General features: G+C 36.4%; 1 protein-coding gene across 4 annotated transcripts in view; it reads left to right on the top strand.

Annotated features, from left to right (window-relative positions):
* Positions 1-15,246, top strand: part of UNC5D (unc-5 netrin receptor D) — a 476,468-nt gene that overhangs the window by 457,624 nt on the left and 3,598 nt on the right. For all 4 annotated transcript variants that reach the window (XM_025050005.1, XM_025050004.1, XM_025050003.1 and 1 more), the window contains one exon: positions 5,438-5,616. In XM_025050005.1, the coding sequence (XP_024905773.1) occupies positions 5,438-5,616 (179 nt within the window). The remainder of the gene's footprint in view (positions 1-5,437; positions 5,617-15,246) is intronic.

Genomic DNA, 15,246 nt, shown 5'->3' with positions numbered 1-15,246 from the left:
AAATTGATAGCTGTCTTAACTGACATGTTTATACAGTATTTGCATTCATTATTGCTAATTAGCATTATGTGCAAAAGTAATTTTGATGGGGAAGGTATATTCAGAAACCTAGAGTAGGATATTTTTAGAGTCCCTTTCTTGAACAATCATGGCATATTTAACAATACATTTCAAAGTAAAATAAAAATTGTAGGGAAGTTTTAAAATAAAAACAGGAAAGTCTTAGATTTTCCTTCTGTTATTCTGAAGCAAGCAGGAAAAGGCAGAACATAAAGATGCCTCCGATGCAAATTGCCCTAAATGTCTGTTAATAGGTCAACAAAAGAACTCCAGGTTTAAAAGGTTTTTATTTTTTAAGGCACTCAGATTTTGAAGATCAACTTCTGCTATTACAGGATATTTATATAAAAGGAATCTGATAGTGTTCGTGCATCCTGGTACCTTTGCTCATTGCTTAAACAAATTTTTGAAGTGCATGAAAGGAAAATGAGCTAATAAACATAATCTCACCCTTTATTTTCCAATTCCTTTTCTAATGCTTCACAAAGTTTGCAGTCACTTTGAAATGGTTTGAAGATAACATCACAGTATCTCTTGATAAAAAGGAGGCAAGTATGAGAATAATATTTAGATAGTCAATGTTGGACTACAGTCATCTGATTTGTGGGCTATTGCATTTTAGAAGCTTTATGAACCCTTTTGATCCTATAAGGATCATTTTATTAATTGCTTTAAGTGTTACTGCTAGAATTTGGCCCAGTGTATCTACATCTCTTTAGAATAAACTATACTTCTTAGGCAAACCTAATTAGTTTCTATGTCAGAAGAAAATTAATAACTTTTGAAAGGCAGTATGTTTCAGGTACCATTTCAAGTGCTTTCATATATAACCATCACAACTCCGTGGATTAGTTTTATACGATAACAATTTTATACGATAGAACAGTCTCGAGGAGGTCAAACTTCATGTCCAAGATCATAGAGCTAATAAGATGGGTAGCCAGAGTTCCCAGCTAAAATACCTGACTTCAAAATCAAAGTCTGGATTTCCATATTACACTGCTTCAGGATCCCAGTAAAGGAGGTCTAATTTATTGGTCCTAACTGTAGGCTTTGTCTGTAATATAAGCCTTCTCTTTGGGAGCTTAGACATTAGTGACAAACATGACGACACCAGCAATTGTCTGAGTATGAAAGTACATGAAAATTGAGATGTTTTTTCCTTAAGACTGTAGGAAGATGAGATGTAATTATTTGTGTCATAGGCTAAAATCATTCTATAGATCTTCAAGAGAAGACTAGACTTCCTACAAATAGATATGCCTGCCAGGGGTCATCTTTATCGAATATTAACTCAAAGTCCTTCAAACCCTAGGATTGTCTCACTCCTGGGAAGAACATACATCTGATGATATATCTGGTGAATAAAAATCATCCTCTTCTCCCTCAAAATTACCTAGTTTTTGTTGTAGATGGTTTAATAAACTTTTGAAGCTTTCAATAGATATCTTTGAAATATATTTTTAACGCCTCCCTCCACGCCCCTCCCCCCAAAAAAATTACTGCACAGTTGGGCTCAGAGCTCTCACTTCCTACATTAGTAAATTTGTCTTCGTGTCACTATTCATGAATTTAATAGAACCATGAGAAGTAAAAGACATTATATACATTTCTAAATATCTAAATCAATGTAGTGATTGTTCTCATTGAAGGCATTTGACTCTTTATGTTCATCCCCATATCCATCATATTCCACCAGAAAAATACAATCATTCATATCACTCTCATACTTAAAAATTATTTTAGTGATCAGTATATCTTTTCTGTGCTTTAGAGTGGTCATTATTGTGTCAATCTTTAGAAGCAGGTTTGTTCTTAAATTTAACTCAACCGAATTACCTAATGATTATCACCAATTGATACTCTATAAATCATCAGTAACAATCTAAAAATTGTGGATAAAAGCAAAATAAGTTTGCTAAATTGAAGAAAAAAGAAGAATCTCCAAGTCATTTATTCATCATTCTTTACTAATGTAACATTATTGAAAAATCTATTTTGGTAGAAACAACTTAAATGGGAAGCTTGCATTAACAATTTTTCCTTCAAGCAATTTCTCTTATCTTTCTTCCAAAAGTGGGGGAAGTTGGAGATGATTTGTCTGTTACAAAATAGACAGAATACTCGGAATTTCTCGTTTACAACTCCCAAGCTAAGCAGGTAGCAGCTGCTTATCTCAGATGTGCAGAGCATGAAACTCTACTGTTCCTCTGAATATTTAATTTAAACAATCAGAAAATGTGATATATCTACAGGATTCTAATTACTTGGCCCAGATGTCTTTCAGAATGCATCATAAATGTTACATAAAGTGTCATCCTTATACACGGAAAATATTTAAATTCGGAGCTTTATGAGGGAAATAGGGGCCCACTTATTAAACTGTAGTAAATAGAAAAAATATTTTTAGAGTTAGTCTCGTATGTTTTATTTGCCTTCAAATTGTACTGCTTTATTCAATTTTTTCTGAAGACTGTGTATCAAGATGGTCTTTATTATGCCAACAGTAAAGACAGCACTAGATGGACTTGGTCAACTCATAGATGCTGTGAGGGCTTCCAGAAGCTAGTTCTCTGTCTACCACAGATCTTCGGCAAAGACACTTTCAGTGTTTTCAGTTTCATTGGCCAGTCGCCTTTTCATGTGTTAACATGCTTTGGTGCCATTTTACAGTAACTACCATGTTATCTTGCAGAATTCTTTTTTTTTTTTCTCTCTGGTTTCTACCATTCTTTTTAAAGGGCATTGCCCTGCCTTAAGTCAGGGAATATTTAAGGAAACCATTCCTACTTGATTTGCATTGTTAAAGCCTAGACAAAATTTTACAAACTATGATTTAAAAAAAAAAAAAAGAAAGAGGCGCTATATCTTGTAACCTATTTTATGCAGTGAGAAACCCGAGTTGGTTTATTTTATAACTATCCAACATATCAGAATTCTTCACTTAGTGTGAGCTAAGCACTTACCCACTCAATTTCTATTCTATCAATAACTACCCATCCTTCAAAGCCAACTCAAATGCCTCCTCCCTTCCTACTCTTAATCCCCGAAGCATAATGCTAATATCACGAAGAGCACTTTTCTTACCCACTCTACTCTGGATTTTTTCATACCTGTCTTGCTTGAAGTAGGGTGGTATAGTGATATGAGTCCTGGTGAAAGTATCAGAATATCAGAATTCTAGTTTCAGCTATGTCACAAACTACCTGGGTGACTTTTACCAAACTTCATAATCTCTGTGGAGTACATAAAAAAATGCCAAAAGACTGATGAGGAAATCGAGCCTGAAAGCGGCCATGTAGCACCCAAGGTTGCTGAGCTAGAAGTGTAAACTCCTACTCTGACTCTGAAAACCATGCTTTTTCTATTGCCCATGCTAACCTCAAATACTGGAAGAATTTTGATGAGCACTGTTTTATAGTATTCCAGGGAATGGAACTGAAACCAGTGAGTAGAATCTGTTTAATATGATAATGTGCTCTGATTTTCCAAAAATATGTAATATGCAGCATTTCACAGATGTAACTGACCATGGGACTGCTCTTTCTTGGAACTTCTTCTGAGTTGCCCTTTTGGAAATGCTGGGTTAAGGCACTGTGTCCAAAGCACTGCCCTCAACGTGTAACCTTGTTAAATGGTTACAAAAAGACAAAACACATTATCAACCATTGATAATATCTCTGCATGAATCGGTTTCCTCAATTAAACTTCAGAGAATGTAACACTCACCAACTCTGAAGGCTTATAACTGTGGGAGCCTGGGCACTAGCCCAAAAGGGCCACCATGGCTGTGGTGCCCTCAGGAGGAAGACATGTCATGGTTTGAAAAATCAGGGAAGGATCACAGGACAGTTTAGGAAAAGTGTGTGTTGACTTAAAGGACAGCACAAGATAATAAGTTCCTAACACAAAGGATAGTTTCTTGGGGCTTAAATAGTCCTAAGTAGTTCCTTAACTCGATCTCAAATTCGATGTTTTAATTTCTCTTTGTATTAGATTTGTTTTTTCTTGTTTGTTTGTTTTTACTGTATAACAAATTTATCACATTTAACAGCATAAAACAGCTCCCATTTATGGTCTCACATTTTTCGTAGATCAAAAGTCTAGGCATGGCGGTCTCACAAGACTAAGATCGAGGTGATGGCTTGGAACATGTTCTCAGCTGGAGCTCAGAGTCCTTTTTTAAGCTTATTTAGATTGTTGATAAAATTCAGTTTCTTGCAGCTATGGAGAATAACGTCTCCATTTTCTTGCTGGCTGTTAGACAGGGGTCACTTTCAGCTCCTAGGAGGCCCTCAGGTCTAGCCTCATTTCCCATCCCCAATCCCATAGATAGTTCACAAAATGGCTGTTGTTTTCTCCCACACCAGCAACAGAGTTACCTCCAGATAAGAAATAATCTTCTTCTTTCTTTTAAGGGCCACCTGAATAGGTCACGCCCACCAAGGAAAATCTTATCTTGATCAAATCATAGTCAACTCTTTAGGAACTTACATCTGCAGAATCCCTTTTGTCTTGTAATATATCATAATCGTGGAGTGATTCAATCAAATACTTTTAAGGCCTTAAAATTCTGTTAATTCACATAAACCTATCAGTAACCACTCCAATCTGATCAATTTCTTTATGATTTCATGATGGATATGATGGCCTAATTACAATGATATACTGAAATAGCAAATCCTCATTGGAAAGCACTAAGTCAGAAGCAGTGAGGGGAAGAAGAGAGGAACTTGTCAATAATATTGCTTCTGATTCAGTACTGACAGCAGGCAGAAACCTTCCAGCCTGTATCTCTCCACAGACTGTTCTAAATCTCATCACCGACTCACAGCTGGCTCATATTTACCAATGCATTCAATTCTGAAACAAGACTGAAATACTTACTGTAGAATCACACAACTTTAGGACTGAGAAAAACACAGACTTTAAGATGATCAACACACAATCAGTTCCCCTTTGTAGCTTCTCTGACAAGTGGCTTCCCAGCCAGCTTCTTCGATCAGTCCATTTATCTTTGGTCAGTTCTGTCATAGTGTCATTCCTTACAGTGAACTGAAATCTGTCATTTGGTAGCTTCTTCCTCTTGATCCTAGATCTACCCCAAAAACTAAAAAAGAAAAAAGTCTAATTCTGCTCTCATCTGGTATCTCCTTAGATGAAGAAGCCGATGATTGTGATTGCGACTCCCTGAGTGGAAGAGGCTGTTGTAAATCTCCAGTGCATGATCTATTAGGCTACTGAGAAGTTACTTAGTATTTTAAAGAGAGAGGAAAGCATTTTGTGCATGTGTGTTAACATTTTTATTTTCTTAAATAAAAATGTTGATCAATAATGATTCCATTTGGATCTGATCATGCTTTCCTAATGTTTTCAGAGTGAAAGAGAAACCATCACTTTCTTTGCACAAGAGGACAGCACTTTCCCTGCACAGACTGGCCCCAAAGACTTCAAAATTCCCTACTCCATCAGACAGCGGATTTGTGCTACCTTTGATACCCCCAATGCCAAAGGCAAGGACTGGCAGATGTTAGCACAGAAAAACAGCATCAACAGGTAATTGGGGGCAACTTCTGAAAGAAGATTTTATTCAAAGAGCTTTGAAAATTGAAGTGGGTCGGGTGTATCCTTATCATTATCAGACTCTGATATCTTTGATTCCTCCGGCCACAGTTAATGTGAGGTTCAGCTAAGTAAGTGGGAACAGAGCAAGAACATGACCTTGTGTATGGCATTTCCTGCTATCACACTCTGCCTTTGGGGACATTACAGAAAAGCCCTACCATGGTCCTGGTCCTACCTCGAGGATTGCTAACTGGGCCACTCAAATAGGGAGTGTGTGTAGGGGGGTGTGGGGGAGCTGTTGAACTATGTCATCTCGGTGCTTATAAGCATCCCAGCACAGTCTTGAGCCAGAGATACAGCAGAAATTTCTCACACCTGCTCCCTACCATCAGGTAACCTTAAGCGTTATTTAACCCTTAATGGGGACATGCTCAGCCTGCAGAAGTGGGTGCCGCAATATAAAAAAGGAAGTTGGAGGAAAACTTACGTTTGAAGGCAGGGGGCATTAAACAATCAAAAGTGCCTAGGCACCGTGAATGAGTCTGCTGTTTAAACTGATACTGCTCATTACTGTGCTAACATTGTAGATAAAAGTGGAAAGGAAATTCATAATGGACTTTATAGATGAAAAAAAAAAGAAGGGGTGATGCTATCTGTAGCATTGTTGATGGGCAGGAGAGTTTTAGCTCCACTTGACAGATAACTAGTACAGGGAGAAAGCATTGAAAAACTGTATCTCCTCTTTTGCTAACCAACCTCACATGCCTGAGAATGAAAAGACAACAAATTTTGCCAGAACCGTCTTAGTTTCCTTTTGATACTATTTTTTCTTTTGAGGCAAAGTTTTTTCTTATTGTTTGACTTACTCTGTCATTTTTACTTTTTGTTCTTAATTTTCACAGACATCTTACCTGACTCTTACTTCTCTGAAAGGGAGGGTTGATGTCTGCCAAAAAAGAATAGAGTACTGTTCTCCAAAAGGGATCCAGAATCTAAGAACAAAGGACCCAAGGAGAAAGCAGTCAGGCTCAGAAAGGAAAATCAAGAGAGGAGGCATTGCAGCAACAGAAAACGGAATTTACTGAAATAGGCGGGCCTGAAAAGAATAGATACATTCCTGAAAAGACATATTAAAAACAAAAGAATACCAAAGTGAATGGGTTTACAGGGGAAAAAAATAATTTGAATATTTCCCAGCAACTTTGAAAAGTGAGATGTCTCATTTGTAATATATGAACACCATGACTACAACAAGTTCACTTTCTGATCAGCATGAGAACAAGAATGAAAAACTAACTCAGAGAACAGGGTTCAGTTTAAAAAGAACATTGGGCAGGAACTCAAAAGATCTGCAGGGCACTGCTTTTATAACCAATACCAGTCTGCGTCAATACATCACTTATCACCCCTATTTTTTTCTACAAATGCAATGCATAGAATTCGAACTCCGTTAACTTTCTAATCCATTCAGACTATAAGAGTTTATGATTTTTAATTCACCATTTATAACAAAATAATTGCCACAAGCTCTCCATGTACCCATGGATACTGTCAATAATTTGCTGAATGAGAATATATTTGTTTCTGCCTTGTTCCATTTTTTCTTCATTTACAGTATATACAAGAGAACAACAATGAATGCCTCTAAAGTCATCAATTTCTGACCTTACACAATAGGGAAAAAACATTTCAAACTGGGAGCCTAAGGTTAACATTCTTTTGTCTCTGGGCTCTAAATGTCTATGCAGGAGCAGCATCCAAGGTCATAAAACATGAGCACCTGGTTTGTCTGTCTGCTTGCTTTTGTTTTCCCTAAAATCCCTTCTCCAGAAAAACCTAAAGTTCCTTGACATAAATTCAAATGACCTACTTCATGGAAAGTTTCCAACACGGTGCCTAGAGAATGTTGATTTACAATAAATGTTAGTTACTCCCTTTGAAATTTTCACAATTAATAGCAAATTAGAATAGCATAAATACGTATAATCGACTTCTATCTTTAAATCTTATTTAGTTGACATTTTCAGCTTCAATAAATGGAACTTTCCCCCTTCCTCTTTGTTCTCCAACGGTAGTCTAATTATGGGTAAAATGATTTAAACTAGAAATCGACAAGCTTTTTCTGTCAAAGAACCAGATAGTAAATAGTTTAAGCTATATGGGATCTGTTGCAACTACTTGGCAACTATTCAGCTGTTTCTGGAGCATGAATCAGCCATCAGAGAAAATGCATAAACAAAGAGGCATGGCTGTGTGCCAGGAAGCCTTATGTACTAAAACAGGCAACAACCCGTATCTGGCCTGTATTAGTTTGCTGACCCCTCATTTAAATGAGTCTGCCCTTGGTAAAACTTCCATAGGATCTTATTGCTCAGTCAGAGTAACACCTGATGCTAAAGTTTCTCCATCCTGCTCTGCATCCAAGCCTCTTGGAAGAACAGGCACAGGAGACTGTCCTCTTCTGCAGGTTGGTGTGGTTCCAGCAGAGATGGTCACCAAGGTATTGAGAAGAGAGAAGCAGAACAGGGAAAGATGACTGAAAATCACCTTGCATCACGTTAGCTCATTCTCATTTTGCAGAAATTGTCATGTTCCTTTTATGTTTTCATTACTGGACCAAAAAATATATCTTCCACATGAGAAGAAATATACGTGAAAGAGATGAAGGGGATTTTCAGATGTAATTTGTCGCAACTTCCTATTGTATAATTCCAAATCACTAGTCTTGCCCTCTTATTACTACAAATATAGCATAGAATGGATCATCAATGTGTGTTAAAACACAAAAATCTGATATTGTCGATATGCCATTATTGAGTAAGAAAGAGGTCTATACCTTGAGATTTCATTAACTCTGAGATCTTAAGAGGATGATCCTGAAGCACATTGTCGGTCTCAGAGAATTCACCTAGTTTGATTTCGTGATAACACTTTTATCTGCCTCTCACCCTCTTTTTAATTTCCATTAAGCGTTAAAAAGCTAGTAAAGCAAAAGCACTCAAAAATCAGGGAGGAAGAGTTTGCGAAGGAAGTGGAGGGAAACATTTGCTTTTATTTTCTTATCTCCTTTCGGTAAATGCAAATGTCACTGATGATAATCTGCCTTTTTGCTAAACAAGTTTCTACTCAGGTCTGAAAGAGAGAAAAAAGACAGGGAGTATTAAAGTTAAAAGCTTAGCAATTGATGAGAATGTGAGAAATGTCAGTGGTGTGTGTGCTATAAGGCGGCAACACAGGTGGCCTTGCAACTTGCCTGGCATATGGATCACACTAAATATGCTCCACAGTCTATCAAAAAATGTCATAGATAACAGTTGCAATTATCAATTCTGTGAGCAAACTTTGACTATCACCCAGAGTCCATACTTGCTGCATTTCAAAGCTGAGAATGCACATTTATTCTACAAATTCAGCTGCAATAACTCTCCACTTCAATGTTCTTGGCCACATGTGACTGGTAGGGCTCAGAAAAAGAATTGATTGCACAGGAGTAGATGGCAGGGAGCATTGCTAAGCACTAAACTAATTAAATAATATCAGCAACTAGCTGCTTTAGCTAGAAATATACTCCCATCTCTAAACTTCCATAACACTTTATATTTGTATACTTTAACTTTTTTTAATTACAATGAAACATATCTATTTTTTAAATGAATGACATGAACTTTATTGGACAGTATACTTGATCTTGAAAACTTGCCTCCTAATAAACAGAACTGATACGAATAACCATCAAAGGATTTTGTAAGTTGGTCTCAAAAGAAAACAAGTTACATGGCTGACACTGTGGAGACTTCCTTTCTTTCCTCTTAAGTCAAAGACAGTACTTGATACTATTAGATCATTCTTATTTAAGGCCTCACGATTTTCATATTCCAGAAACCCTTGTGAAAACGTAGCCAGCCTGACCAAGATGCTATGAGAACAGATGCTGGATAAAGTACATGAGATATGGTGGATAGAAGAGAAATAGCCGAAAGAGAAGAAAGGATTCCAAAATGAAAAATAGCAGATAAATTACATATTAATGATTTTTTTATGATAGTATACTTATTTGACAGTTGGTAAGCACTTTCAGAGAAACATATTTCTTACTGGTCAACTAGTTAAAATAGTTCAAATGTATTTCTGATGCTAGTGTTCGTGGGCAATGGTGAAGGAATCATGAACAAATGAAATTCTTCAAACCTCATGGCTGATAAGCAGTGCTATAACAACTTGTTTTTCCACCAACTCTTTTAACAGAACCTCTAACAAGAAGCAGAATCTTCTCATATTAAGGTTATATCCTTTCATTCCCTCTGTCCACCTTCTTAATTGGATGCACAGGAATAGTGAAATGGCCAGAGGGCAGTGGGAGAGGACAGAGGAAGGTCTCCAGGCAGCTTATTAACCTATTTCTGAATAAGTGTTTTAAATTCACTAGAAGAGGAACAGTTCCAATGCCAGCTTTCTTTGCAGGTGAAGGAAGAAGGGAGGAGAAAAGAGAGATGATGATGAGAAAATATATGCAGAATGCCTGCTTCACAGGAAGGCCAGTAAGGATGGTCACTCAATGACCACAGAGACTAGATATTTTCATTCCTGTGTTTTGAGATTTACTATGAGTAGCCAGAAGGACCCGGCACAGCAAAGTGGTGGTGTTTGGGCTTTGCTCCACCAAAATCAATGACCCATGAAACTCTCCACTAATATGAAGCTGAAAACAGACAGCCCTGGGACAAATTTAGCCATGAACAAGCTGCATATGGTTTGTGTCAGGTGTCCATCCTAAAGGCAATATGGAAGAGTAGCTTTTTATGTTCTTCCATGAAAACCAGTATCTTACTCCCACTGTAAGCCCCAGGGGCTGGTGACAAGAGGCATTGCATTCGTTATGGCAAGGGGTGAATTTGTGCTGGACTTTGAAGGAATAGGTTGTCCTCCTTTTAGCTAATATAGTTTTCAGAAAAGGTGGACATGCCAGGTACCCTTTATAGGCTAAATAATCCCCATTCACAAGTGCTCTCTCACAAGCAGTACTAAAAAAGCTGACAGTATCAGGATACCTGAATGTTGTTTTTGTAATTTGAGAAAATGAAATTATAAGAAGCATACCTGCTTCATTTGAGTATCCTTTAAGCAATTAACTATTTCACTTCAATTATTTGTGAGGTTTTATTCAAATACATATCAAGTCTTTTGCAAAGAGAGAAGTCTAAATATTTTACCCTTCCCTCATTCAAGATTAGACAGTGGTCTTTCCTCTTGGAACAAAAATGATGGTCATTGTGCATCACCCTGAGGATGCTTGAAAATGGCTCAAGGTTATTGAAGTGGAAAATTAATTTAAATGAGACCTATTTTTCCATGATATACCTTAATTCAAAGAAAAGTGGAGATTCGATTTGGTAGTTTTCTATGCTTTTTATTTCCAAATGTGAGAAACTGACATGGACCTGTCAGGAATGAAACTGGAGAATTAAAAACAGGGTCTATAATTGGCTCTATTCTCATTTGGCGACTCACAGGAAGTCCTGAAAGCGCCGGAGCTTTTAATACATTTTCTAAAGAAGAAAGAATTCTTGCTATTTCCTTTCAAGAACCCAATAATGGACTAGGCAGAAGGAAAAACTATGCGGAATTTTACTGCTGAATTTATTGGCCATAAAGAATTAAGGTACCAATAGTCAATCATATAATAACTGTGTATGGTGTCAGATGGATTTATTGGAGTGATTAAGTTATAGAAATGTCTAATCACTATATTGTACATCTGAAACTAAAATATGCCAACTGTAATTAAAAACAAGAAAAAATATTTTTAAAAAATTATAGGAAGAAGTTTAAAAAAAAAAAAGACACCATTCCTAGGGAAAAAATAGAATGGAACTCAGCACATTTGCAATTGCCTATATCCTCTCCTTTTGGGTTCTCCTCTTTATACCAGCTTTCTTTCATTTGAAGGCACAAGCGGATAATAGGCAGAGGTTACATTACGATGCACATTTTGTACTAGTCTTAAAAAATAGAACATTGACTTGCTTTATCCTGAAAGCTACTTTGCTGTTTGTTGAGTAGCTAGTGAAGTTGAAGTTTGTAGATGAAAGCTTGATGAATGAGCCAAATGCTTACATATGTCCAGTTACTCCCATTTAGGATAAATGTTTCCTTCTATTTGCACTTAAAGAACCATACAGAGGGTTGGTTTGGGTCACATAAGAGGCTTTCATTAAATGAGAGAATTAGGATGATTGTGTGGATACTATTTTTTTATTATGACAATGTTTCTGTTCTCTACTTTGTATTATACAGTAGGATTATGCTCTATTCTTAAAATGATGTTTCCCAAATTATTATAGGCAATTAAACTTAGTTTTCACTTTTTGGACTGTCAGTCTACTCAGAAAGAAGATATTTTTTAAATATACTTTTTAATGTCTAAAAATAGTTTGACTTAGATGTAAGTGGCAGTGGTTTGTAGAATATAAACATACTTGCTGCCTTCATGTTACAGGTGCAGGTGCTCCCTTCTACTTGAAAGTGTTGGGTGAGATTCTAAATTCTGAATGAAGTTATGACATGGTACCTGGTATGAGGTATCTTCAATGCTAAGGATGTTAGGCTGCAGCTCAAATGTGGACCCCTGCTATATTTTAGAAGGGAATTCATTCTCACAATTAGCTTGTGAATAAGTATATTGGCCCCCTAGCAATATGGTTCTGAGTAACTAAAATAAAAGCTTGTTATCTGGAATTCAGAATGAAAAAAAGATCCTTATAGGCTACACACAGTCTGCCAGAACTAGGAACACTAAGTCAGGCAAAAATCCAGTTATAAGTGCAGTGTACTCTTGGTAGCTCTTCAGTGCATTTTCGCAGGGCTAAGATAGAGCTCAGACCTATCTATACCTTCCTCTATAACTACTATCTAATCTGTTAACTGATTAAGGATTTAGATGTTACTATTCCCTAAGACACTTGCATTTGAATACCACTTTCAAGTACGAAAGAAAGGGTGGTATCTCTAAATTCACACTGAATGCACACATAGCCATGTCTTCTTTTTATAAAATTAGCCCTGTGTTACAATAGTATATAAAGACCTTATATGGTAGAATTTTATCACGGTCCCTCAATTCTCCCCTCCCGTTTGTACCCAAAGAAGAGAACAGAAGGCGCAGTAATTATTTCCAAAAATCCTCAAATCTAACCTAATTTCCATTGTAAATTTAACATGGTCATTAGTTTGAAGGTACATTTTGAAAACAGATTCTACATAAAAATTCAGTTTGTGACGCATATATACTATTATAAGTTGGCCTGTGTCCAGGTAGTGAAATTGCTAAAGATTCATGTTCCCATTTCTGCTCTGGTTTCCACATAAAGCATGGGATCTTAACTGGGTATCAGGGATGGGGAAAGTCTCAGACAGATGAAATTAATCATGGTAATAAAACTTCCAGGAACTCAGGTAAATAAAAAGCATGTAAGCTCAACAAAGGAAATTAAACTTCATAAACCATTATTACTACTCAATGAGCTTACATGGATAAATCTAGTCAGCTGTCTTAACATGTAGTTTTTACAGTTTATCTATACTCTTTCAGTGAGGGTTCCAAAGGAAAAGATAAAGTCATTGAGTATATAGGGCTTAGGACAAATAAATGGAACTGAAGATATAGAATAAATGCCTAAATTTACAGAGCAGATCATCTTATCTGCACGGCATACAGCATTTTTATGACACCACAAAAAAAATCTATTTTTCAAAATTACCTCAGTTGGTCAGAATTTGAAAAGTCTATGACAAAAGGTTCCCCAAAGTTCCGTGCATAAAAAAGTAACGATTTGAAGCATCTAAGATGAGAACAAACATTCACTTCTTTAAACATTTTTCAAAGAGAAAAAAATAAGTTTTATTTAAAAGCATTCACCTGAATTTCAGGACTACTGGTTTTGCTAAATGTTCTCATTTCAAAAAAAAAAAAAAAAAAAAATCAAAGACATTTAGGGACTTGTTTAAAAATCAACTGTTGTTATGAATTCTATTTTCTAGTATTAACAGTGTTCCTTGAATTGTGTGTGCATTCACTTGCTGGTGTCCAAATGCACCAGCATAATTAAGAAAAATAGATCACATAGATTGGAGTCAGAATTTTAAAAAGTAGGTATGAAGATAACCAAATGGATATTGGTATATCAGTTTTCAAAAAATAATGCATTTGTACACATGGCAAGCAGTAAAATAATTCAACTATCTTTGAGGAATAGCCTATTGCATTAGGATTTTAAGGTCTTTTACATATTAATTATTCTGGTATAAATAGGTAAATGTAGTTTAATAGGATAGCTGTGTTTCACGAAGCTGACCGAATCATTTTTAACAAGGTAGATATGCTCCTATATGTATCTACTAAGATTAAATGGAATTTAAGATTTGTGTGTGTTATGCTGAGCAAGCATCCTCATATAAATTCAGGAAATAAATCTAAAACATGCTTTGGGGAGCACATTTCACTTGCTCTAGTATGTTAAGAGACCTGTGCCAAATGAGTTATATTTTTGCCATTTTTGATCATTTAGTTTCCTTTAGCCCTCAGTGCCTATTCTCCAAATCAGGACATTTGCAGGACTTTTCAGAACCAAGTGGCTGGCAGGAGTCATTCTCCACTCTGCTTCTTTTCCTCTAGGCAGATGTATTTGTAACACCTTCTCCCACCCATGGATTTATGAATTTGTTTTTAAAATTGTTTTGGGACAAAAATTCATTACAACCTCCAAAACTTATTCTGTACGCTTCTCCTAAAGCTGTGTTATTGTGCTTTTAAGCCCAGGTCTTTTTTTCATGTCTTGAAATGTCAAAGATCCCGAACTGAGGGTGAAGCTCTCAGTGTGCTTGAGGCAGAACATGTAGCTCTGAGATTCAGCAGTTTGGGCCCTCTGGTTTATTTTCAAATGCAGCACAAAACAAGAAATTTAATCTTCTCTCAAATAGTTACTACCCCTGGAAATCTAGGTTGGGTTTTAAGAATGCACTCAACAAAGATCAGCACTATGGCCTTCAGGCCAAATCTAGCCTATCCCCTCCCAGCCTCTCTATAGCCCAGTAGCAAGAATAGGTTTTGCATTTTTTAAAAATGGTCAAGGGGAAAAAAAAAAAATCAAAGAGTAATATTGTGTGACATTTGAAAACTGTATGACATTCATATTTTGGTGTCTCTAAATAAAGTTTTAATGGAACACAGCCATGTTCATTCATTTATATATTCTGTATGGCTGTTTTCACACCACCGTGACAGGGTTGACTTGCTGCTGCAGAAACCATATATGGCCCCTAAAATAAAAAATATTTATTATCTAGCCCTTTACAGAAATAATTTGTCAACCCTGCTATAGAATAAGGGTAACACTGGGGTTACTAGGATCACAAGGATTCCCATTTCTCCCATAGGACTGTAGTCCATTGTTGTTCAACAGCAAATACGAAATATAAACTCTCAATAAAATGATGAGAAATTTGTGCTGGTTTTATGGTCATACTTGCTGGCATTATTTTTCTTTTTGAAAGGACAATGGAGAGCATAAAGATTTGCCCATGCCAGAAACAAATGTATGTCCATGTCAGTATGTTCACATTTCA

Source organism: Pteropus alecto, unplaced genomic scaffold, assembly GCF_000325575.1.
Source record: "Pteropus alecto unplaced genomic scaffold, ASM32557v1 scaffold24, whole genome shotgun sequence".
NCBI lineage: Eukaryota > Metazoa > Chordata > Mammalia > Chiroptera > Pteropodidae > Pteropus > Pteropus alecto.
Note: the sequence above shows the minus strand (reverse complement) of the source record. Positions and strands in the feature narration are given on the sequence as shown.